General features: G+C 39.6%; 1 protein-coding gene across 1 annotated transcript; it reads right to left on the bottom strand.

The window, feature by feature from the left end:
- Positions 1–884: 884 nt before the first annotated feature.
- On the bottom strand, positions 885–27781 carry LOC101399017 (calcium-activated chloride channel regulator 4-like). The gene is made up of 14 exons (XM_087420080.1): positions 27623–27781; positions 23248–23388; positions 22957–23104; positions 19465–19573; positions 17495–17672; positions 16942–17160; positions 14101–14328; positions 10460–10637; positions 8757–8860; positions 6401–6616; positions 5525–5792; positions 3497–3667; positions 2083–2316; positions 885–1417 (listed from the first exon to the last, which is right to left on the bottom strand). Exons 1-14 carry the CDS (start codon positions 27779–27781, stop codon positions 954–956), a joined length of 2817 nt encoding a protein of 938 aa, XP_087276206.1. The 3' UTR covers positions 885–953.

The following is a 27781-nucleotide window of genomic DNA, read 5'->3' on the forward strand; positions in this document are numbered from 1 at the left end:
AAAATTCTACCTACTCCCATGAATGGAGATACTTGCGGCACCTGGTAGGCCATGGTTACATGCTCTGTGTTCCATTCTGTTTGCATCATTGGGGTCTCTGGCAGACCTAGCTGTGGCCTACCACGTGAACCTGCTCTTCCCAACCTACATTCTCTCTTTAATGGATCTCCTTCATTGCTATGATTGTGACTTTTAGGCTGTGACTCTGAGTGATAATTAAAATATTATGTTTTTAAAATTTTAGTTTTCTTTGTTTATCTGAAAACAAGAGCAATAGATAGTAGCTTCAGTAATTCTTTCCTTTAGTGAAAGAAAAAGTACACAGGTAGATTGGCTTTTTAAGTGAAAAGACATAGATATGTATATGATTATATTGAACTGAAATAAGGAAAATCTGTGGTTTGACAGGTGGTACCTGATTTTTTTGCTAGTATCTTCTCTATCCATGAATTGCAATAAATATGACCTTATTCATGTTGTATATAGTAGTATATAGTTGGCAACTTTCGGTGAATACAGCAACATCAATCTATGCTTAAAAGTACCAAGACCAAATTCATTTTTTCTGAAATATTATTTGCTTTGTTACACTTATATTTTTATTACTCAAATAGACAATTTTAACTTCTTGATGAAATTTGAATTATCATTCTAGAAAGCTAGTGTATCAAATAGTACAAATAGGTGTCAATATTAAAACGGATCTTTATTTATCACTTTTTATTACAAACAAAATAATGTGTAAATAAAACTATTAAATTTTAATATCGACTTACAATTTTTCAAACACCCTGGATGTTTATATTTAATCAAAGTATCATTTCTAGCATTCCTAAATTATTTTTATGAGTTCGTGATCACACAGGATGAATTTAAAAATTCAGAAGTATCTTTCACTTTTGTTGTTATTCTTAAAAACCTCATTCTAGGTCTGCTTAAATTGTTTTTCTTGTTCAAGATAAGATGGCGGTACTTGAAATAATACTAATAATTGCTGCAGACCCAACCACTAGCAATACAAATGAAGAAATGTGAACTGCAGAACTAGTATGATTTTCTTCAGGCGTGGGACTTGGATTAGCTTCAGTAGGACTAGGATTAGTTTCATCAGGACTAGGATTAGTTTGATTAGGACTAGGACTAGTTTCATCAGGACTAGGATCTGCTTGAGGAGTAAACAAAGCTACTTGTGCAATGTTGGATACTTTTGATGTCAAATTGCTTTTATCCACACTTTGAATGGCAATGAATATGTGGGTTGCATTTTCTTCTGAGATATTTCCTGGTTTAAATGCAAAGGTTTCCTGGGAATTGGCCTCCTTTGGTAACAGATCAGTAGTGTTTACTTGCAGAGCATCATCAAAATTATCTCTTAGATCCAGGATACTTCCACCTGTTCTTATGATATATTGTTGAACTAAGAAAAAAAGTTATATGTAGTTTAGAAACTAGAGCATACCATAATAAATTCCTTTTTTTAAATATATTTTTTTAAATTTATTTTATTTTATTTTAATTTTTTTTTGAGGAAGATTGGTCCTGAGCTAACATCTGTTGCCAATCTTTCTCCTTTTTTCCTTTTTTCTCCCGAAAGACCCAGTAGATAGTTGTATGTCATAGTTGTACATCCTTCTAGTTGCTCTATGTGGGACACTACCTCAGCATGTCTTGATGAGGGGTTCGTAGGTCTGCACCCAGGATCCGAACCTGCGAACCCCGGGCCTCCGAAGCAGAGCACATGAACTTAACTGCTATGCCACTGGGCCGGCCCCATTAAAGTCCTTTTTATTCATTCTCCCCAAAATGTTGTTTCAATATGCCAAGCCTCTAGTCATATCCAAAGCCTTACTAATTCTTCAATAAAAACTGAATTTTTCTTTTTAAACTCTGCCAAATGCTGCTTCTCTTTATGAAAAGTGGAGCTAGTTAAAATGTGTCATGTTTGATTCAGAACTGTCAGATTATAAAATTAATCCTTTCCTGAGCTGTCAATTAAAAACTGTTCCCCCACCCATCTTACACTCTTGCTTTTGCAGTGAGCACTTTTCACGTAATCAACACCACTTGCCACCTCGTCCTTACCTTTTCCAACATCATAATCATCTCCTGGTGCTGTCCATGTTAGACTGATCTCATCCCCATCAGATGTGGCCTCAAGGTCTGTGATTTGACTTGGTGGGTACAGGTCAGGCAAGGGAAGAGTTGAAACATTTGAAACCACAAATGCACCTCCAGACGCTATTCTGCTGAAATTCTCCAAGGTTGTCTGAGTATCCTCATCAATTTCAGGTCTTGGTGGATTCCCTTCAATTTCCCCTGCATTAGAAATTTCCTGGTATTTAATGGGGATATCTCAGCCAGTATTTTCAGAACTCAATGAATTGAATTCCCCATCCCACATCTTTCCCTCCTTTTTTTTCCCATATACACAGTCACATTGTACTAAGTTTGGTGACAAAGTCATAAGCATTCAATTAGTGGGAGAATTCTTTCCTTTGTGTCCTGACCAGGATATTGTAGGATAGAGTCAGATAATGAATTGCTTTGGAAATAAGGCTTCACTGAATGGGAATAATGTTATAGAATTCAATATATGCCTTTTTGAAAAAAAAAAGGAATTGCTTTATTTCCCAAATTATCTTCAGGCTGGGAACAAACCTGGCAAAATTACTACCGGTTCCCTTCCAACCACTTGTGCCAGGTCCCTCCCTCCCTCCATGCTGCAAGTGCTAAGGAGCAATACTTTGGGTTACATTCCAGTTGCCAACAGAAGGCCCCTGAAAGTCATGAGACAAGGGGCAAGACAAGGGAAAGTTAACAAAGAATGCATTCTTTTTAAAGATTTTTTATTTATTCAGTTTTTTCCCCCCAAAGCCCCAGTAGATAGTCGTATGTCATAGGTTCACATCCTCCTAGTTGCTGTACGTGGGACTCGGCCTCACGTTGGACGGAAAAGTGGTGCCTCGGGGCGCTCCCGGGATCCGAACCCCGGGCCGCCAGCATCAGAGCGCGCACACTTAACCGCTAAGCCACGGAGCCGGCCCGAAAGAATGCATTCTTAATCCTTATCATCACCTTACTCTACACATTGTTTTTTTCACGTAATAAAAACATTCAAAATAAATGTTTACTCATTTGCCTATCTTTTACAGCATATGTAATCTGAAGGATAAATTCTGCCACTGGCTTGTACTTAGGTACATAACATATGAGCCTGTTTCCTTCATCCTGAGCTAAAGATTTGGTATATTATTCAATATAGGTGAGGTGTTCCAAACTAACATAGTAATGGCTGACATTTATTGAGTGCTTACTTCATGCCAGACACTGTACCAAAGCTTAGGTTAATTTGGAGGCAAACCCCAATATCGCTGAGAACTTCAATACAGAAATGGGAAAAGCTATCCTTTGAGTTGTAAAATGTTTGAAGCTTTAATCATATCAACTCCCAAGTGGTCAAGCCAGCACTAGATTTCAGACACCATGAGTTACTCACCGTTCACTACCCAGCCTGGTATATATGCGGCTCTGTTGGGTGGACGCCTTAAGCTCCGGGTGGCAGCATTTGTTCCTCCGTGAGCCCGTACTTTTAAGCTGTCTCTGCCATTATCTGAATAAGCTGTAAAATATCTGGAGTAGACCCCATCATTCTTGAAAGAATCAGCACCTTGTTGTAGAAATGAAGGAATAAATGATTATTGTAAAGCACAAGAGAAATTTATGCATTTTCAAAGCCAACATATGGCCTTTGTGAGCATAACCCCTCAACTGGGCTCCATATTTTGGGATTGACCCCTTGGGGAGTATTTGCATCATGCTCTGCCAACTAGTATCTTGTTGAATTGATATCCTTGAATTATTTTATATACATATAGAATATATTACATATATGTATAATATATATTATTTTGTAATATACATGTATAATATTACACACATATACACCCACTGATATCTATGTATGTATAATGAACACCTTCACCTTATATACAGATTATTATAGTACTTTTCTTACCATTTCTTAGTCAAATTGTGTGCTTGCAGCTCTTACTTTATCTAAACACATAATTTGTCATCTTTCTGTTCAAGTCAAAAGATTCCTACTAAAAAAAAAGTATCTTTGCATAAGATTTAATTTTCACTATAGTCACCTAAAGATTACTTACTTTGACTTATCTTCAACCAGTCTTTTTTTTAATCCTCATCTCTTGCTCTATGATTCATTAACTCACTGGTGTGACAGTGGGAAACTACATCTACTATTAGAATAAACATTGGGGAACTCATGAATACCATATTATAATTATATTTCTTGATATCAGTGGTACTGAAGTTATTCATTAAATTGCAAACACATTTCTCAGGGGGTTTAACCCTCTAAGACAGAGGTTCTTAAAACGAAGTCCTTGGACCAGCAGCATCTGCATCTCTCTGAATCATACTAGGAATGCAAATTTCTCAGACCTCCTAGGGGAGAGCCCAGCATTCTGTTTTATAACAAGCCCTCCAGGCAATTCCTTTGCATGCTAAAGTTTGAGAACCCCTGCTCCAAGTCCTTGTTAATCACCAATACCTTCTTAGGTAAAGGCATTCCAAATTAGCTAAGTAGTCATCTGCTAAGACCTTGAGGAAAGAAGCAAGCTGTAGGTAAGTTTTAATGTAGTATGGAAGGGGTTCAGAATGGGGAAGATGAAGGGGATAGGTGACAAAAATATTGGCATACCAAATGAAGGCACTGTGGTAGGCCAAAGAACAATTTTACCTTCTAAATTTTTCACAGGGCCAGCTCTACTGAGGATAGGATTATAAATTGACTGAATTAATGACAACGCAAAAGATACGAATAGAAAATCTGGTCACTCGGTTATCAAAAGAAGGCTCAGTTCTGGAAGAATCCAGGGTCTGGAAAAAGCACCACTCACCCATACAGACCAGGAGGCAGAGTATGGCCAACACTGTATCTAGTTTCCTGCCAGTCAGACCTGGTATCTAATGCACCGGAGATGTCACCTCCTCTCTCGTGTCAGTTCTGCCTGCCCTTGGGCCTCAGTTCCCAGGACTGTATGTGCACTTTGTTCCAGCTGTTGGGAAGTACTCTTGCCTGTCCCCTCTTCCCTGCCAGGGCCCCGAGTACTACCACTTAACCCCAAATGGCTGCTTGTCCTTCACCCTTTCTGGCCAACTTTCTTGACAATGTCCCCCTAGGAAAGACTTGTTCAGAATTCTTGATGCTGTCCTCAACCTCCTGAATGAGGCCTTCCTGTTTGGTGACAGACATTGGTTGTCTAGTTGACAAAGAATAATGACAGTAATTAACACGTATTGAATGCTTACCATGTGCAAGATACTTACTAAGCACTTGGTAGGTTTTACCTGCATATAATTTGCTGCTGGTCCCACTGTTCATCCAGAATCTGCATCAATTCTTCTGGTGACTGTCCTACTGCCCCACTCTGCCACAGGGACCCGTAACATAGCCTGAGTTATGAAAATATAGGCTTATTCATAAAATCCTGTGAATTACCTGCACCGTTATCCAAAAGTTGCAAAACTTCTGTTTTTCCACCAGTTGATTCAATGGAAGCAGTCACATTGGCTCCAAGAACGGGTACAAACCCTTGTAGAATTTCTGCATAAACAATCATTGGGCTGGGGAAGCTGTTTGTGTCTTTATTCACTTTAGCATTCACTGTGATTGGAGGCACAGAAGAATTTGCTGCCCGAGAATTTACTGTTAAAGTTAATATTTCTGAGTTTTCTTTGGCTTGAAGACTGTAAGTCCAAACACCCACCTAAAAATTCAATACAGTAAATATTAGAAATATAGTAGGTATCCAAGACCCAGCTATTTGTTGTGTTTCCATTATCCAATGCTATAATAAGGATGTTGCATAATAAACAAGGTTTTGAGGTTCTTGATGGTAAAAGGACGCGAGTTGAGGCAGTTTGGACAGGGCATCCTGACTATTGCTGTGCATAGTGTTCAAACTTTGTGAAATCTCAGCTGGGAAAAATAAGTTTGGAAAGTTTGCCTTGGTCTAGACCTTTTCTTTGACCTCCAAGCCCACAGATTCTGTGATCCGGTAGTGCTAATAAGGAATGAGTCTATAGCTATCTATCTACACACCAAGTTGCACAGACTCTCCCTACACTGCCTCCTCAAAGTTATTCTTAGCCTATCTAATTTTTTCCCTTCTCTTCCTGCCTCCTAATGCATAAGTCCTAGCCTCCTTTTCCCTGCCATCATAATTCTCAGGACCATACAGGCATAGAAAGTTCATTCTATTTTATCTTAATTTTGAAGATGATACAAGTATTGGAACCCATATTTATGACATTAAATAATGTATTTTCAGCTATAAAACCAATTTGTGAGGAGATCTAAAAGCTGATTGCTTACCTTTGCAGTTCCTGGAATATTGAGATAGGCCATTTTGGAACCTGTGTCCACTGTGAAACTTTCCACAGGTGTTCCACTGGGGTCCCAGAGAGAAATAAAGGGAGACTGTTTGTTCCACGTGATGAGAAAGAATGTGTCCTTTCCCACGGTGCTATCAATTATTACAGTGCCATTCATCCAGAGGTTATTGCTGAGTGTTAACCCCGTACTTTCAAGCTGTTTAAATATATTTAAAAAATGAGTGACTAGAGAAGAGAATACTTTTATTCTTTTTACTTTTTAAATATTGTTCTTAATTTCTGGCCTGAGAACACGCTTGTGTAGGGAATACCACCTTAGGCTTGTGATCTCTCTGAAAGCTGATTGGGATGTGAGAGTTGTCAGTCAGAAGGTGTAGAAATATAGGATCTGAGGAAAGGATAGGGTACAATAAAAGCATTAAAGCAGGAGAATGAGTTTTACAGTGGGAGATATGGCCACACTATTTTTTCCCAGTTGTCTTGTGAACACCCACCCCAGGCTTTACCATTAAAGGGAGCTACAACCTCAGAGAAAAATTAGCTGTAAGGTGTGTGTGTGTGTGTGTTACCCTCAGTTTATCCATTTTCCTGATGACGTAAAAGAAAATACTTATTGGTAGTGGCTAGAGTATTTGAGTAGAAACACAGTAATGGGGGGATGGCCTCAAGAGAGAAAACCAGGACTAGCGAATAATGAGACAAGCACTCATGAATATTTTCCTGATGAGAAATCTTGAAATAATTCCTCACACATCATAGAGTGAGTAGCAGCGGACAGTAAACATGTCCAACAAGAGTGGAAAGAGGGCAAACTGATGTCCCTGAAGGTTGGAATCCTGAGAAGAGAGGAAGTAAAACATAGGACCTTTCTCTGAGAGGAGCTTCAAAGAAAGTTTTTCAAGTCTTTGTGGCTAGTCACTCTTAGTCAAGGAGAGCCAACTTTATCCAGTGACCTGGAAGGTGCTTCCTACAGAGGTGTCATTTCAGGAGTGATGGGAAATCCCACTTCTACTCCAACCTAGTCCTAAAACAAAACTGCCTTCACACCAGGGCTGATAGAAGAGAGTGATTCTGCCATTGCAACATCACTGCAATGACAAAAATCTCTGTCCTAGGTTAAGTGAACATGTCTTTGAGTGGACAAATTATCATTATTGACTTAAACCTGAATGTGAGTGACATTTTCAGACTCCTCATCAGGAAAGTCTAACAAAGTTAGCAGGCTTTGGCTACATAGTAGTACTAGGGGAAAATAATTGAGTAAAGGGTGGGATGCAGCCTTTCCTCTGTATTCCAGCTGCCACCATCCAAATCCAAGTTCCCATCTACTCAGATTATTGTAACAGACCTCTAACTGGTCACTATTCTCTCCCAAGACCTAGCAACCCATCATGTACACGAATCCAGATTAATCTTTCAAAAATTTGCTTTCTTTTTGTTACTTCTCTATTTAAGAACCTACAAGGCATTTCAAGTGAGGGGAAGAAAACTTTCTTCCTGCTCCTTCCATATCATTTAAAAAGTTCATTCTCAAAACTTTGAGCACCTCCTGCAGGCAAATGTCTCCTTTCTAGCTGATCTCCCATGTTCTGCTCTTATATTTTAAATTCCTTTGGAATATTCCATTTCAATGTCTCACTATCCACTAACAATTACTAAAGTGAAAAGAGAACACAAAATAATATCCTCAAAATCAGTTCTCCACTTTGCTTGTCTATTTTAGATAGTACCATCACCATTCTCTCAGTCAATCCAATTGAAACCCTCAGAAACGGGCTTTATTCTCCTTTGGTTTATTCTCCATACACTGTCAAGCTAGATCTCAGACCAATATTTAATCTGCTTGTAGGGTAAAGCTACAGACCAGATCTCATAACCAATCTGCATGTATTATCCTAACCCTGCATTCTATAACTTCTGTGCTCTTTATTATTGGCGAGTAGATGCAAAAAGGTTTGTTTAGGTGATCCTGGCAAGTTGTAATGTAGGCAGTGACTTGATGAACTGGAAGATGGAAGAAGGAAGTTTTGGCATAAAGTGACATGATCTAGCCTTGGTGGGAATGGATATGGATAGAAACAGAATTTTGCAAAAGTGCTTTGAAGTAAATAGGCTGTGTTGACATTTATGGGAAAAGAAAAAGAAAAAGATGTTTGCTATTTCACGACTTACTTTGGTCATGTCTAAAGAATAATTCGCATTTCAGACTGCAATTTGACTTTAATTAAACATTTACTTTGAGAAAAATATAGAACTCAAAACTTATAACAACCAAATTATTTTTCTTGGTTATGGCTAAATGCAAACACAAATACCTAAGGAGTGTGAACTCTGACCTGAAGAGACTGCTGGGAGAGATCTGCGTTTCCTGACACAAGGGCTGCGAAAGCGTCAATGAGGCCATTGTTCTGGGCTTCATCTGAAGCAAAAAAATGGCTTCCTCCAAAATGTAAATACATTGACTGTTGCTTTTTAGAAAATAAGTACTTATCACATTTTAGTGATTGGTAAGGTAACAGGATCAACAAAATCAGTTTCAGCATGGATTATTAAAACAGATCAAAATCAGATAGGCGTAAAGATTAACTCTGAAATGTTAACTTCAAAGTCTCATAACCAGAAAGTGTAAGTGACCTTTATACCTCACTTATAGAAATCATAGCTGGTTGAAATGCATCAAATAATCATAGAATACGAAAGAAGATGTTACAATTCCGTGATTAAAGCTCACAGACTTCACACAGCCCTTTAGGGGAATTAATCACTTTTACTTAAGATATAGTTCTAACAATGTTGGCTTTTAGATTTTCCAGCCAGAGTAGATCAGAATCAGAAAATCGGAAAGGTTAAGGAGCTGCTATATTGAGTTATCCTGACAATAGCTGGCAATGAGGAGATAGAAAAACAGTAAGTGAGAGAGACAAGTTCAAAAAAGCACTACTCTGGAGGGAGATAGTTGGGATAGAAATAAATTTTACACTGGCCATGAAAGTACTTTGAAACTGAAGCAGTTTGTACAACTAAGCATTAAAAAGCAAGTATGTATTTGGTAACGTTAGAAGTCAACTCAATACAATAATTGATATTGATAATGTTATAAATTATGTATTTTCTACCATGTTTAAGAAGGCACTGAAAACATTTAGTCCTTTTTCATCACATGTAGTTAATCTAGAAACTTTGTTGTTATTTAGATTTATTTAGCCTGAGCTTCAGTTAATCTTATCTCCCCCACCTAGTAGCCTGTGCTCTGATCTCCCGGATTTCCCACTATCTCTTCATGTGCCTTGCATTGTCATCCCAACATGATCTTTTGGCTCATGACCTGATCATCTTCTCTCACCCCTTCTCCTTCCAGAGAAACTCAACACCTCGTTCAAGGCCCAGCTCAGAAGTCGCCTTGTCTCTCAAGCTTTCTTTCCCTGACTCTGTACAACCCTGGGAGAATTAATAGCTTCCTCTGCTCACCTGATGCTTTCTTCCTATATATTCCTTTTGTTGTGGAGGAATGTTATCTTTTTTTTTTTTTTTTTTTTTGTGAGGAAGGTCAGCCCTGAGCTAACATCCATGCTAATCCTCCTCTTTTTGCTGAGGAAGACCGGCTCTGAGCTAACATCTATTGCCAATCTTCCTCCTTTTTTCCCCCAAAGCCCCAGTAGATAGTTGTATGTCATAGTGGCACATCCTTCCAGTTGCCGTATGTGGGACGCGGCCCCAGCATGGCCGGAGAAGCGGTGCGTCGGTGCGCGCCCGGGATCCGAACCCGGGCCGCCAGCAGCGGAGTGCGTGCACTTAACCGATAGACTACGGGGCGGCCCGGAATGTTATCTGATTATGCTATCTGATTAGCAGTTTTATTTGTCTCTGCAGCCAGCTGGACTGTGAGCACCTTGAGAACAGAGATCAGGTCTGGTTTAACTCTGGTCCCAAGCTCTTGGCACAGCACCTGCAGAGCAAGAGCTTGAGAGAAGTTGCTGATTGTCAGCCCTACACCTACGCCTTGCTATCAAAGGACTAGACTATATAGGTCATATTTTACCTGTTATGGTGCTCATCTCTGTGACTGCTGCATCAGCAGATGGTCCCAGAGCAATGAAATGAATGATGGCCCCACTTTGTTTCACTTCCTCAACACAGCTCCCTGCAGTGTTATCCTCCCCATCGGTCAGCAGCACAATTTCAGATCCATCTATTTCGGAGGATATTTCTCTAATTACCTGCAAATATAATCAGAGTGTAACTATAAGTGTTCCTAGATCAAAGACTTATGGGAGATTAGAAGAAATGCACTGAGAAAACAAACAAAAGTGTGCAGAAAGGAAGAGATAGCTTCTGTTTTAAAATAATAGAATCTGCAATAAGCCAGCCCTGGGGGAATGTAAGTGTGACTTTTTATTTTCTGTCATCTGCTGTAGGGCATGTTTGCTCAAATGAACTTATATAAGAGCAGGGCTGTGGAAAACCCCAGCTGAGTTAAATGACAGTGACATCTCATTCTGGGGAGCTCATGTCAACAAGACACAGAAAATATAATTGTAGAATGTGGCATTAAATATTTCTCTGCTCTTTGACCAGACTGCTTTCTGACAAGCCTTCTGTGTATAGTCTGTGGCATATATAGCTAGATGCATTAAGAATCCAGCTCAATATTAAAAATAACTTAACTGATTCCAAATCAGGAAACCCTCAGTATATTTATAAATAAAAGATATAGAAAGTTTTAAGCAGGACAAGGTTAGGAATCTTGTTATATAACTTATTAAACCTCTATTGGTAACAAGCACAAACTTAAGAATATTGGTAAGTGTTCAGAGAATACATGAATTATATTTAGTGAGATTGAGTTCTATTTGTGGTTTGAATCCATTTCCTATAAAACCAGACTGTTGGAAACTCAGAGTTCTGGATCTAGGCACCAGTAAGAGAGGATAAAGAGAATTTGCCCCACGATAGCTACTCTATTTCATCTTCCCTGAAAGATTTAATTGGTAGTGGCTTCTTGGTACACCATTTTGAGAAACTGAGTCCAAGCCAAGAGGAAACAAATGACAGATTATCAGTGGCTTTCATGGACTTGGAGTGGAGGTGTGTGTAGATTTGCCGAAGAGGATTTGGAATGTAGAAATTCCTAATAAAGCAGGTGTCAGGGAAGAAAATGACTAGCCTCGTTTCAATTTTTCAATGTTTTGAGGCAAAGAACGACTATTATGTATATTGTAATATATGTGAAATATGCTCTGACATGCATTAAAATCATATTGAAAAATATGAAATGCTTTTATACATTTACGTCATTTATACAGCATCCCCGTCACATTCCCTCTACACATCTGAATGCAAAATGAGGATTTAAAGATGAAGTAGTGTTCTGTCTGCTTCACCTCTCCCTTCCTTGTATTAGTTTCTTCACTGACTACTTACAATGTGTTAGTCACTTACCTGGCTGCTGGAGATTCAGCAGGAACTACATGGTTGCTGCATTCATGGAAAGAATCGAATTAAATTTAAAAATATCTATTGAGAATAGGGTGAGAAACTGGGGAGACATAGAGATGAGTGACAAAGACGCAGCTTACCTATTCTATAGTTCAAGAGAAACAAAGCAATATTACACTGCTACCATTTACTGAATACTTGCTCGGTGTTAAGTGTGTTTTACACACTGTGTAATTTAAGCCAAGTCCAAACTCCCAACCCATCCCTGGATCACAACCTGCTGCCACTCTACTTCCTACAATTTATTTTATATGCGGCAACCAGAGTCATCCTCCTAAATCGTAAATTGATTATCAGTCTCTGATGCTTAAAACCCTTCAGTAGCTTTCTGTTGTGCTTAAAATAAAATACAAACCTCTTATCATATTTTTTGAAACTTTGAAAAAACTAGCCATGTTTACCTGCCAACCACATTTCATACCCGCTCATTTGCCAAACTCCAGTGTCACTAGCCCTTACCTTTTCTTAGAATAATCCAGTTCTTTTCCACCTCTTTCCCAAGGGACTTTGCACTTTCCTTTCTCCCTGAACCGCTGGCCCCTTGTCATCCTTCAAATCTTAGCTTAAATGTCACCCTACAGAGAGAGTCCCAGTGGCCTCTCTACCTAAAGTAGGCAGTGCCCCTCTTTTCCCAGTTACTCTATGACATCCCTCTGTTTGGTTCCTTCACAACACTACGTCCACAATCTTCAATTATTGTTGTTTTAAATTTATTGATTGATGGATGGATGGATGGATGCATGATCTGTTCCCCACTGAAATAGTATGCAGCACAAGGGCAAAGAAGCTTTGCTTAGCACATAAATATATGTTGAATAAATTAAATTATATTATATGTTTTCCCCCTACTCCCTACAATAAACATATGCTGAATAACTTAAAACATGATCAGTCTTATGTGCTAGCTTTCATTGGCCCATTTTACTGATGAGGTAATTAAAGACTAGAGAGGTGAAGAATCATGCTTAGGGTCACAAAGCTCATAAGTGATCATTGGAGTTTGAACCCAGGACTTCAGGTTAGAAAGCTACAGTGAAATGCCATGCTATTCATACAAGAGGGGGATTCAAGAGGGGTAAGAGTAGCAGGAAAAGCTACACCAAGGAGCAAGGAGTTTTGAGACTTGGTAGAACTTTAACATGCAAAGATGGAAAGAAGGAAACATTTTAGGCAGAGGAATGCATGGACAAAGGTACGCAGGCTGCTAGTACACCGTGTCTTGGAGAGCAATGTGTGCAGTAAGTTGATTGGTGCATAGAGTGTCAGGACGGGAGAACTGAGAAAAAAGCTGGCAAGAGAGGTGAGGGCAATTTTATTGAGGGGTGAGAGACTCGAACAACATCAGACTGAAGAATTCAGATTCAATTTTATAGACCCTGAGGGGACAGTGAAGATTCCTTAGCAGGAAAATGACATAAATGACATTAATTATGAGCTCAAGATGATCATTTGGATAAAAAGAAGATTCATAATAATAGTTATGGTGAATTATATATTTACTATATAGTATAATAGATATGGTTCGGAGTATGTAAATATATCATTTCATTTAATCCTCATAATAGTCCTAGGAGGTGGGCATTCTTGTTTTCTATATTTTAGAAATAAGGCCCTGAGAGTCCAAAGAGACTGAAATTTTGTCTAAGATCCCATAGCTAGTAAGTAGCAGAGCCAGTGCTCTGATGTCAGACTCATGTTCTGAATAGTCTTCTTACCCCAACTCTGACTAACAGTCCCTGCCACATCTACTTTAATAGACAAACATCAGTTTTCTCTAACTGAATGTCACAGAAACTGAAATCAGGATTGGCCCAAAGCGGAGTCATACCATATAGCTTGCTTCATTGCATTAAAATCTCATGACTTTTGCTGCCCAAGCACACTTATCTATTTATCACTTTTTGAGCACTGACTATTGCATGGTATCAAGACAGACAAAGTCCCTCCCCTCATTGGGCTTGTACTCTAGTGGCATTTTAATAGTCATTTATTCACTTATTAGTTTATTTGTTGATTTACTGATCCATTAAAAAATTATTGAGTGAATTTTTTTCTGTGGGCTTAGTCCCGTGCGTCTTAGGATTAGTTACGTGAAAAACAGGGAGCAAGTATGTGCAGCAGCATTTAACATACAAATGTCCTAATAATAAAAAATAACAATTATATTTGCAGTATGATTTTCACCTGAAATGCTGATCTAATTCCGCTGCAGATGGAAGTTCCTCCAGAAGCTACTGTAGGTAAACTCTCCAGGAGCTTGTTTCTTTCGTTGCTGCTTAGTATTTGGATTAAATTACTTTTAACCTCGGCTTTACTATCAAAGTGCACCATCCCCACCCAGGATCCGTTTTCAATGGTCTGAAGCAGGAAATGTTTTGCTGCTTGATTCATTCGATTTAGGCGATTATAACCCTGAGTAAAAAAGGACAAGAAAAAAACCTAAATGGTTTTCAACTGGAAAATAATGGCAGATCACATAAAATGAATGAATAGAATTTGCTGTTAAGAATTTTCTATCAATAGTAATTGGCGTTATTAAAGAAAGCAATTACTTTTTTTAATTGATAAAAATTAAAAAATAGAGTTATGTGTATTATGGAACACATAAGGTATTGTCAAGAATACAGGTTCTTTTTTTTTGGTGAGGAAGATTAGCCCTGAGCTAACATCTGTTGCCAATCCTCCTCTTTTTGCTGAGGAAGATTGGCCCTGGGCTAACATCCGTGCCCATCTTCCTCCACTTTATATGTGGGATGCCTGCCACAGCATGGCTTGATAAGCAGTGCGTAGGTCTGCACCTGGGATCCAAACCTGTGAACCTCAGGCCGCTGAAGTGGAGTGCAGGAAATTAACCGATACATCACTGGGCCAGCCCCAGAACACAGGCTTTTAACTATGGCTGATTGTTGATGGCTAACCACCCAAATTAGAGGAGGAGGGTAGGGTAGGTGGTGGGTTGGAATTGGAGGGTGATGACTCACATGTGAGGGTCTGCGTGATTACTCTTGGGATCATCTGTTGGTTGCGTTGAGATGAAACCACGCCCCAGATCCTACCATACCTAACCAGATTACCAGGGACTCCAACTAGATACTGAAATCTGCTCATCCACTGGGGACTAGACTACCCAAGAGACAAAGCTTACTCAAACTGCAGCTAAATTCTGAGAGGCCAAGTCCCTTCCTCCCCCATTTCCTTTCCTGCTCCTACCTCTCCCCACCACTTCCCCACCAATGGATTAATTGGAATTAGTTCTTTGATAACTCATTAAGACTCACATCTCTGTTTCCTAGGTGAATGCTCACGATCTGAGCATCTTCATACATTTGTCTTTTCCAGTCCCTCAACACTAGCTGATCTGTGGTACCTCCCCCAACACATGCCCAAATTTCCCTCTGAACTCCCTAGAACCAAATCACAGTGAGAAGCTCCTCCCACATCCCCATCTTTGAGGGCTCTCTTTACTACTTTATTTTACCTTTATACTTGGCTCTACCTGCACCTTGTCTAGGGGAGGCTGCTCATCTTCTCCCAATCAGGAATGTCGTCTCTCCTCAGGGACACTTCCTAGAACGCTTCCATGTGCTGGTGTCTGGCACTCAGATGCTGTTTCTGAAACTCTGTGCTACTGTGGATTATTTCATTCAGCTCTATCATCTTCTGCCCTTTTCAGTAGCCGCTTAACCTCCCATTTGTTGGAGACATTGTTCCTAACTTCAGCATGCTCTGTTCTGCCTCAAATGTGGCATTCTTTGAGTACCTTATCCACATTATATCTGCTTGTTTGTAGTCCTTTCATTTCAACAGTTATTTATTGAGTGCCTATATGTGATAAACCGTGTTCTAGGCAAAAGGGATGCGAAGATGAATAAGACACTGTTTCCAAGTCCTAGAGACATGGTTCCTAGAGAACATGCTTCCAAGTCCTAGTGGAGCTCCAGTCCAGTGGGAGAGAAGTGTGTAATTTCAATATAATTTATAGTGATAGAAGTTTGCACAGAACATTGTCAGAGACCAGTAGAAGAGCCTTTAAGTCAGCCTAGAGGCCTAGCCCATCTCCTCCTGGAGGAAATGGGTGCCTCTACCAAATTTTGAAGAATATATGTGAGTTAAGCAGGTGATGAGGAAGGGAGAGAAAATTTTTTCTATTGAACTATGAACCCTTCAAGGATATGGGCTTCTATTCCTAGAACCTAGCACAATGCCTACCATTCAGTGAATGATAGTAGAAGGAATGAATGGCTGAATCTGGCCATATCTTCATTATGGAGATGCTTTTGTCTGTGTCTTTGAGCATAAAGAGGTCATTTATATAGATGTTGAAAATAAGATAAAACCATATTAAGAATTATCCTGGTTGATCTTGTCCCTTAACTAGAAATGGAGTTCAGAAGCCCCTAATCCATGCTTTCTTCGTGTCTGTCAATTATTTCCAGTAGACAACGAGGGCAAGGTTAGAAACTTTTTTTTTTTTTTTTGAGGAAGATTAGCCCTGAGCTAACATCCGTTGCCAATCCTCCTCTTTTTGCTGAGGAAGATTGGCCCTGGGCTAACATCCAAGCCCATCTTCCTCTGCTTGATACGGGATGCTACCACAGCATGGCTTGATGGGTGGTGCGTCAGTCCAGACCCGGAATCCTAACCTACGAACCCCGGGGCGCCAAAGCAGAGCACGCGAACTTAAGCGCTACGCCACCAGGCCAGTACCTAGAAAACATTTTTATATTTCAATCTCTAGTTCTGATCTTCTAACTAAAGCTTTACTAAAGGACCTAAAAGTCCTCCTTAATAAAGCTTCCATTTCCTGGAAAAACAGAGACTCTTGAGTTACATCTTTTTAACTCTATTGCCATTGTTCTTTGATTACAGTATTCACTGCCCCTCTTGAAGTCGTGATCACATGAAGTGATGGTACTTCCGCCATCATACAATTTAGAATAACCCAGGTGCAGGTAGCGTTCAGTGTTCTTAGGCTCAATCACCTCCCTGTCCATACATCCAAGAGAAATGGGCTCACAAACTTACCGCCATGCTTCCAGACTTATCAAGAACTAAGCATGCAATTCTTTGACTGATCTTCAGCAATGAGAAGACAGGTGGAGGGGGTGGTGCCACCATAGATATTGTGTTTTTAAAATCCTCAGAGTTGCTAATGACCTCCCATATGCTTCTGGAATTGCACATTTTGTTTTGTAGGCTTGGGGCTTCTCGGTTATGGTTTTTTTCATTACAGAATTCAACAACCTAAAAGGTTAATAAAATGAAAAATTTTTTTTATACATAATGACTTTAAAAACTCAACTACAAATCTGAAAAAAATTAAAAATCTATTCCCAAAATATGTTGTTTATGGAATGAAATTGACTCACTGAGGAGTCATATAATAGTAACGTGGATTTTCAATAATAGTAATAACAGGTAACACTAGTTGAGTGCATACCGTGTGCCATTCAATGTTCAAAGAACTCTATATTAATACATCTAATCTCTCAGGTCACTTGCACAGGTATTTTATAAACATGATAATGTGTCCTTTGATTATAAATATACAGTCTGAAGTGATGATTGATATACTTACAGAATCAATCCCTTGCATAAACATTATGGATGCTTTTTCAGTTTGATCTTTATCAGGGAAGAATTGACACTCTTTTTCATACAGTTTTGTCTTAGAATCAGTTCTGCATGCTCTGGTTACACAGCTGTTTCCTTGACACTTATGAACCCTATTTATACCAGTAATACCTGTGGAACACCTGCAAATATGTGACAGTTAGTCTTTGAGGCAACCTAACAGTTGAAATTTTTAAAAAATCTTAAGTGTCTTTGTATTAAGGTTTTTAATAATGACCTTCATATCAAGGTTTTTATTCTTATTTATGTACCACACATCCTATTTTGACAGCAAAATTTAAGGGTTCCTACGAGAGCAGTTATCTGTTTTTTGAGAAATTGCGAGGGAAATTTTAAGTGGGGTCTCCAGTATACGCAATGGCTGAGTTCTCTGCTGGGATTAAAGCTCCTGCTGTCCTGCTTACACTAACGGTTAGAGGCTCCCCTTTTCCAAACATCTCTCCTGGTGGCCTTGTGATGGTAAATGCTCTACAGGCAACTGCACAAGGCAACTGTGAAACCAGTTGCTCTTGGTACCAACTTAGCTTAAGGTTCTTTGTAGATTTTTGTTCAAAAGGATATCCCCAAAAGAATGAGATGTGGCATAGCTACACGTGTTTTGATTATTCAAGGAGCATTTTTATCCAAAGTGAAACTTGGTTTGAAGGAAAGACTGAGGTACTACCTAGGAGAGTAGAGCAACAAACGGTGGGGGCATTTTAGACATATGTTTTTTTGCATGGAATTGGCCACAGGTGGCAGTGATTAGAACAAATATGCTGGATGTGAATATATCCCATCTTTACAATGTGTTTCCAGTTCAAATTCAAGAAGCGATGACTAGATTTCATTCAGTCATTTAGGGAGTCTCCTACATATACGTATGCTTCTCTTGCCCTAAACTCAATGAACATAATGATATTATCTGTAACAATCATGAAGAATATTCTGCAGCAGAGACTAGACATTTAGAAGAATATGATGTACAGATGTAATCAACGTAACACTCTTTAAAATATGTATCCTCAAACTTGGTTCAATGTGGCCGAGGAAGGGCCTTGACTGAAATCGTTTATTTTTCAGTTTGTACATTTTTGATAAGTCCTCAGCCCCAGCAGAGCATCTAAGATTGATTAAGCTGGTGGCACCCAATTTTAGATCAATTCCCCCCCAAACATTCTGCTCTCTCGATCTCAGAACCAAGAGGATTGTCTATTATTAATTGTGACGTTAGATTGGTATTTTAAAATGAACTTTATAAACTCAAGAAATTCCTGTTTGGCTCTTTGAAGCTGGCTGAGTTCTTACTCAGCCCACACTTGCCACTACTTCTAACCATTGTTTCTTTTCATTCTGGTGTAGTATAAATCACTTTGATCTCCTCTCCTCTAGTAAATCCTTTTCTACAGAGAAGAACTTCAGTGTGAATGAGTTCTGGCATCTATGGTAGAGGGGTATAAAGATATGTCAAATTGGGGGCCGGCCCTGTGGTGTAGCAGTTAAGTGTCCACACTCCACTGCTGGTGGCCCAGGTTCGGATCCCGGGCGCGCACCGACGCACTGCTCGTCAGGCCATGCTGTGGTGGCATCCCATATAAAGTGGAGGAAGATCGGCATGGATGTTAGCTCAGGGCCAGTCTTCCTCAGCAAAAAGAGGAGGATTGGCGTGGATGTTAGCTCAGGGCTGATCTTCCTCACAAAAAAAAATATGTCAAATTGGCCACCAAATGCTCTTAAAGTTATGTGTATTTTAAATGGACAGCCACCTACTTTAAGGTACATTTTCTAAAAAAACGAGAAAAGCACTGTTTAGTGATATAGTGTCTGTTATGTGCATTGGGACAAAAATGAATGACTGGCTTTTGAAAGAAATCAAACTAAGAAAAATAAGAAGTTACAGCCTGAAGTAATTTAAGAAAGTTTAAATGGTCATGCCTTGTTGCTTCAATTTTTTTTGACTTAGCACTGTAGTAAGGCTCATCTTCATTGTACTCGTCAAACACTCCCCAGCGGAGATGGGCCCACTCGTGGACAAACAATCTACCTGTGGGAAAATATTCCAAATACATGATCGTAATTCAAGTGACAAAATTTGTCCCTCAAATATTTTAGGAAACTTTTTTCAACCAAAAAATATTTATATTTAGTTGTTAGATAACTGCCAACATTTATATTTTTGTTTATAAAAAAGTATATTACATTACATTGCATTATATTATGTTATATTTTATAGTATATTATCTTTTTATTCCACATGTTAAATCAACAAAACATTTATTAAATATATATGCTATGGGCTGAATACACTGGACTTTGGGGTTTTGGTTCCTGGAGGGCAAAAAGTCTTAGATATTACAGTGGTTTTTCCTCTCCAACATTCACTCCTACCAACAACACAAACCGATATACAATATATCTGCGGTATTGAAATTTCATGAGGGTGTGATTAGTTAAAAAATGTCTATAAATGCTCCTTAGGAGGTTGATAATAAAAAAAAGATAGGAAAACACTGTGATAGACCATATATAATCTTGTTGGGGTGACTAAATGAAGTGATTAATTTATAATACTTAGCACATATAAGCATTAATTATAAGAAAACAATTATTATTAATCATATATATTCAGCACTATAGTGGGTACTAGGAAATATAAAGATGAGTAAGATACAGTCTTTGACTAGGATAAACTTAGAGAGAGGGAGTCAGAATAAAAAATTGTTTTCCTAAGAATTTTAGAGTGAATGGAAGAAAAAAGGTAAATCCAAGCTTGAAAAGGACAAGGAAGAAACAAGTGGAATTTTTGTTTTAGCAATATTAGTAAAAACTTCAGAGGAAATAGTAATGGAGAAGGAGAAGTTGGAAATGTAGTCTATTCTGCTGCAATGTGTGTTTCTCTAACTCAGATTAACTCACGAGATCTGAAAATAGGGGGAAAATGTCAGCATTATGCAAAAGTCGTGTTGCTTATTGAAATCCCTGTTACTCAAAATATGTTCCTCGGACCAGAGGCATCAGCATCACCTGGGAGCTAACGAGATATGCAGAATCTGGGACCTATTCTAGACCTACTGAATCAGAATCTGCATATTAACAAGATCCCTAAGTCATTCCTCTGCACGTTAAACTTTCAGAACACTGGTTTAAGGTTTCTTAGGTAAATGGAGCTAGATTAGTGAGCGTGGAATTATCACCTTCTGTAAGAAGGAAAACCCCTCATATTAGCTACTGCAATATAATTTCGAGAATTTTAAGAAAGTTTAAAACTGCCTGCATCTGTGGCTCCCTTTTTATTTATTTATTTTTTGCTGAGGAAGATTCGCCCTGAGCTAACATCTGTTGCCAAGCTTCCTCTATTTTGTATGTGGGCCACCGCCACAGCATACCACACACACACACACACACACACACACACACACACACACACACACAAAGGTAGCTATGTGAAGAGGTGGTATGGTAATTAGCTTGACTTTAGTAATCATTTCACTAGGTATGTGTACATCAAATCATTATGATATAGACCTTATATCGCTACAATTTTTATTTTTTAAAAAAGCAGGTCCTCTGACTTAGAATTCCATTTCCATCTATATCACTGTCTCAGTTCCCACCAGTCCTATTCTCATTTCTAAAAGCATTTCCTCTGTGTGTGTATGTGTGTGTGTGTACTTTTAATATCTGCTATGATGGCAGCATCCAGCCACACTGGGCTGCTGTCCAGGTGGTCCAAATGATCTTCCCAGGTACCTGTTATTGTTGTTGTTATCATTTTTATTACAAATTGCATAGACTTGGGGATTCTCTTCTTAATACTATTTCTCCAAAAAGCCTTGTTGTTTTTAGGGTATTGTTTTGCAGAATGTGAGTTTTTTCACAAACATGTGGGTCACGTTATGGCAGAAACACCTGTTTAAGAGGGAGGGGGAAACTGGCAGTTATGGGACTGGGTTGAGGTCGGGGGTATGGGAAAAGAACAAGAGCTCAAGTGGGGACGTCGGCTTTAAAAACTGGAGCAAATCCTCCTCTTCTAAGACAGGTGGAGGTGGGAAGACATGAAGGTGGACGTGAGTTTGGAAGTAGAGAAGAAGAAGGTCAGGGCCTTTATTTTCTCAATCAAGGCATCTGTTGATTGCTGGGATTGAAAAGAGTGACTAGAGATCTTCAGAAAAATGGTAGAAGTTTTAGAACAGCTACTATGGGGAATGAGAAAGGAGGCTGAGAAAAGTCAAGCAGAAATATTGTTGAATAGCTTTGAATGCTTCCCTGAGCTTGGAAAACGTGTTTTTGTATTGATACCAATTGGTTTTGTAGTTTCTTTCACATATGTTTTCTTGGAACGTATTAACAGGAGAGAAAGGAAAGTGTCTGGAAACTCAGTACAGAGGACTTGGCAAGTTGAAGGAAACATAAGGATAAGAGTGGTGAGGGAGTTGAGCTATAGATACTTGTAATTGAACTGACTGACTTTCTGGACATGCCACGTAGGAAAGAAAGTATAGCTAGAAGGGTGCAAGGGATTAGAGATGCCAAGGAGAACAAACATAGTCAGGCTAAAGTATTGGGGAGAGGTGAGTTTGGGATAGGATGAGATGATGGAGCTTTCAAGATTGGGGGGAGAACAGGTCCAGGTAATGATGAGGACCAGGGCTAGTTGAGTGTTTGACAGAGACAAGAGACTTAATGTATGCCCATTGAAAGGGCAGTGGAAGAGGGAGAATCTGGAGTATGCAGATTCAGGAAGTTTTCATTGACTACTGACACGTGAATTGGGCCCTCCTTTAACAATGATTTGCATTTTATATGAAAAATAATATACTTTAGTTCGTTTGAACCAGTGATCTTAACTTATAGATGGGACTAGATGAAACTGTCATTTTATACATGAAAATGATCACTTAAGGACATGTTCATCTGGTTCAACCAAATAATAATAATTTATTGAATAATAGATTAAATAATAATATCAGCAACTAACAGCCAATGAGTGTTTTCTCTTGGCCAGGAGCTGGCATCTTGGCTTTCCAGCTTTCCAGGCATCTGCCTTCCATAGGGGCAGCATATGATTGATTAATATCCAGCTGTGGAGAACTGGGAAATTAAAATCTAAAAAGTATGCCGAAAGAAATCATTTAATATTGCTGCCCTTTATTCTCGTTTCTGTAGACATGTACGGACTGCAGTTATGTGGATTACCTAATTTAATGTTCACAGCAATCCTATAAGGCAGGAACTCCTCTATTCACCATTGTACAGGAAATAAGGACAGAGAGGCTAGGTCACTTGTCCAAGGTCACACACAGCTGATAAGTAGGGGAGTCAGGATTTGAACGTAGAGACTCTGGCTCCAAGGCTTGAACATTAACCTGGATACAAAGCTGCTTGTTCGAAGCATTGCAAAATATGTGTTTTAGCCAAAATTCCTACCTGATGGTCCATATTCATTTTGTTTTTTTCCAAGTACAAAGTCGGGGGTGAAATGAATATATTCTCCTTTTTCTTCACAGGCTGTGAACTGCTTGGTGTATGGGTCATCTCTACCTGGGAGGGTAGGTGGTGCAACTAAAACATCAGCCTGAGAATGTTTAAAAAGATCTTTAAGATGTCAGAAACAGAAATGATACCATTTAGCCCGAAAAATTCTGAAATGATCAGTCTGCTCCCAAACCGAGAGGCAGCAGAAAACATAATTTTGAAGAGAAGGTTTTTAACTCTTACGTGTTCATAGCTTTCATGTTTTGGCCTCTTGTATTCAGAGTTTTCCTTCCAATTCTCAGGAATTAATATTGATACATTTTTGAAAAAGAATCTTTTTTCTGTGGCTTCAAAGAGGTAAGTAGATGCTGTAGTCACCATGTCCTATTATAAAAGGAAAAATATATGTGAGGATGGCCACGTGACAGTGGACTAAATGACAGGGGTTCATCACAGGCATTTCCCAACTTAAGAGTAGATAGAAAAGGCAACTGACTGAAGAGCAGGGGCTCTGCCTCACAATTCCAACTCAGCCACCTGTCGGTCCAAAATTATAGCTTCATCCTCCACATTAAAGGTTGAGTCTTCAACGATCCTTCATCAAAAGCCAAATGCTTGTGTTTGGCGTTAAGAGAAACTGTATAAAATGATAAAGGCATAGACTTTAGTGTCATCTACTTTGTTCCAATACTGGCATCAGCACTTTCTGGGTGAGAGAGCTTGGCCAATTTATTTAACGCCCTGAAACTCAGTTCCCTCATCTCTTAAATGGACTATTACAACCTATCCTTAATGTCGGCATAAGCATGAAATGAGTTTTCAAGTACTCTACACATAGGCAGTCATAAAACTGGTTGATATCATTACGTTTATAGAGTCCTAGTAGAGAACAGCCATAGCTGATGCAAGCTGAGAACAGTCTGTAGGGATGGGGCATAGGAGAGGATTTTCATTATAATCCCACCCCCTGAGGAGAGGCAGCTGGGTTGGGATCCTGTGGAGTAGGGTGACGGAAAAATTCATAGGAGAGGCAGAGCTTTGTGATCATAGGCAGAGCTTATTGCTCTGCCAACAAGCTGAAAATAATATCACCTTATATTTTTCAGTATCCTGAACCCTGAGATGCAATGATTAATAAGAGAAATAGTCCCTGCCTAGAGCTTACTGTCTACTGGGGGAAATAGATGGGTGAAAGTGTCTTATTCTACATGATCAAACCCACTGAATAATTGAGGGATCCTGGGTGCTGGATGATGGTGTCAACCTCTTCATCTTTCTGCCAGCATCCCAGTCAACAGTGACGTTTTCTTCTTGGCAGGCTCCTGTCCTCCATGGTGCTTCCTGACCTACCATAAGCCCACAACAGAACTGTACTTCAGGAATTCCGAGGCTCTACCGTATTTTCTTGAAGACAGTCCAGTGTACTGACTCTAATGTACTGAGGAGATCAGTAAACTGGGTTCAGAGCCGTGGGATCAATCAGAAGCCAGAGTACAGAGAACTGAAGGCCCAGCAGACTGGCTAGAAAAAGGGCTTCAGAGGTCTCCTCACGTAGATAGGAGGTTACTTCATCACTGGCCTAAAGCAGATGAAAGAATGTCTCTTAGGGAAAGAATTCTCTGTTTCCTAAGGATGCCTCTCCTCTTTTTTTGTTTTGGGTTATTAAGATCTCAACCAGTTACCCTCTGCTTGAAGTGATGGCTCTCTCTGTGGCTGTGATATGAAAGTGTATATGGTGTTTGAATTGTGGTACTGATTGGAAAAGTCGGGTTGCTGCATGCCGTTGTGTGGGCTGTGCTTTGTACAACTCCAAGGGATTCCATTTTCTTTGTTGTTTCCATAGCTCTCTGCAACTCCCTTGGGTAGTGGAATGTTCTCAGGTCATGGAGGGATTTCACAGACCCTATATCAGATGACTGTGATCCCCTGGGATATACTAGGGTGGCTAATAATGCTTCTCAGAGGTTTTCTAAGCAGAATTCCTGTAACATTCCTTCTAAATTCCTTCTCAGAATTCCTATAATATCCTAGTTGGATCAAAGAAGATTAAGACATCAATGTTTCCAAAAATAAGTACTTTCAAACCAAAAAAACACATAAATAAAAGGAGTAAGGAAAGTTGACAAGTGACGTCTCAGGTCATAAATTAATCGTTAATTCAGCATAAACTTATTACGGTCAGCTGGTACCCCAGGAATAGGTTTATGTCTATAAGTTGGTTCACTAGTTAGAAAAACGAGTGATTTCAATCATTTATACAAGGCGGAACTCAAACCCAGGTCTGTCAATCTTCAAAACCCTGGCGCTGGCTCTCAGCTTTGATTGTGCTACTAAATGTGACGTTGGAAAAATCACTTCACTTCTCTAAAATCCATTTTTCTCTTCTGTATAATATGGATGACAGTGTTTCACATGATGGCTTAATAATATAAATGCAATGACTTTGTAGAGGGCTGGGAGACTGTCAAGAATCATTGTGTAATCCAGGCATGTATTTTTTTTTTTAATTTTATTTATTATTTTTTTTCCCGCAAAGCCCCAGTAGATAGTTGTACATCATAGTTTCACATCCTTCTAGTTGCTGTATGTGGGTCGCGGCCTCAGCATGGCCGGAGAAGCGGTGCGTCTGTGCGTGCCCGGGATCCGAACCTGGGCCGCCAGCAGCGGAGCGCGCGCACTTAACCGCTAAGCCATGGGACCGGCCCTAGGCATGTCTTAACAGTTGAATCTTTACTTATAGTGTTCAGCAGAGGACCATATTAACAATATTTCTGCCTCTACAGATAATTCTTCCAAATACTGATTTCAGAGGTTCAGAAAATTTTGAAACTAATAAGCTGTCCCTGAACACTAAGAAGCCATCAGTCAGAATCAGCTATATTAACTGCTCTTCAAGCCTGTGTCCTTGAGTAAAGGATTCTTTACCTTCCCCTGGAATTCAAAAAGTATCAATAAGTGAACACCACTAGCTACAAGAGTTTCTACAGAATGAGTGATAAATGGCAGCCACAGAATCGCCTGCTCACCACTCAGGTCATGCCCATCAGCTTCTGGTGGATAACAACACCCATGCAGAAGGCCAAAACAGTGAGTGTAAGGACACAGTAGTGGAGGAATTCTAATTGGAGGAATTGTAAGGAATCAGTAAATGTCAGGGATGGGGGGATAATTTACACGGCTGTGACACCAATCTCTTTATTACGTGGAATGTTATAGTTGGAAGAAACTTTAGAAGTCAGAGTCCTTGGTTCAGTCCTGGAGACTCTCTCTTCTCCACCCGCACTTGCTAGTGAACTCATTTATTCTCATGGCTTTAAATCTCTTCTACACACTGATGACTCCCAAATTTTTATCTCCCCCAGATTATTCCCCTGAATTCAGATTCCTCTGTCCATCTACATGGATAGCTAATAAGCACCTCGAATTCAAAATGTCCAAAACTAACTCCTGATCTCCCAACTGCCAAATTTTCTCCACTTACGGTCTTCCTCTTAATTGACGATAATTCCATCCTTCTAAAACCCTTGGAATCTTCTGTGACTTCTATCTTTCCCTCCTCACACCTACACCCGACACACATCTAAACTATCATCAACTTAGTCTATGATACCCTCCGAATATTTTCAGAATCACCCACTTGAATGATTTCTACCACAGCAGCCCTGTTCCTAGTCACGGTCCCTTCTCACCTGCAACAGCTTCCTACCCAGTGTCTCTCTGCCTCTCTCTGCTGCAACAGAGCTTATACAGGATGAGTGACAAGTGGAAACCCTCTACAGAGTTTCCTCAACACTGCAGTCAGAGTGATCCCAGAATATGCACAAGAGAGCACACCCCTCCTATGTTCAGAGTCCTTTCATGGATTCCCATTGCACTCAGAGTAAAAGCTCAAAAAGTCTTTCCGGTGGTCTGGGCCTTCCTACCTCTCCAACTTCAGCTCTCCCCAGCCTTCCTTCTGCTCATTCACACTTATTTCCTTGGTCACATCCAGCATGCCCTCACCTCCATCCCGCTGTGCCTGCTGTTCCCTCCCCCAGGTTTTCATTGGACTCTTCCCTCACTCATCTCAGGTCTCTGCTCAGATGTCACATCAACAGCGAGGCCCTTCCTGACTACCTGACATTAAACAGTAACCCACATTCTCCCCCTACTCCAGGCCCACCAACATTACCTATCCCCCTTTGCTGATTTATTTTACTCCGTAGCAACTACTACCATCTGATCTGATATAGATTTACATGTTTTTATTATCTATACCATCTGAAAAGAATGTACACTGCATGAGGGCAGGGGCTTTTTTATTCACTGTTGTCTCCCCCTGACATGCTATAAACATTCAATAAATAACTGCTTAAAGAATGGACGAGTCCAACTGCTCATTTACTGATGAAGAGACTTAGGATCAGGGAAACCTGTGCCTTCTCTTTGACCTTATGGTGACACAGGGTAGAACCCCATTTAGAACCTTCAATCCCCATTGCCATTCCAGCATTGTCTTCACTGCATCATGCTGCTTTTAAACTTCCTGGAGCGTTCAGAAGTTTCCATAACAATTATTAGCTAGTAAGTTTTTTTTCTACTCCACAATTTATACAGAGAAATCCCATTTCTTCCTTACCTTTATCTGTTCAATTATTTTTTCATCTTCTGGCACAGCAGGGTCTATAGCAATGATAACTCCTTCATAGCCATTGTTATTCAGCTGAACCAGGGAAGCATTGGACTCCTGCAGCAGGGATAGGACTAAGAGGAAGAGAAAACTTCTGAATAACCCCAT

The sequence above is a fragment of the Ceratotherium simum genome, chromosome 2 (genome assembly GCF_057802395.1).
Source record: "Ceratotherium simum simum isolate JZ-2026a chromosome 2, ASM5780239v1, whole genome shotgun sequence".
NCBI classification, from domain to species: domain Eukaryota; kingdom Metazoa; phylum Chordata; class Mammalia; order Perissodactyla; family Rhinocerotidae; genus Ceratotherium; species Ceratotherium simum.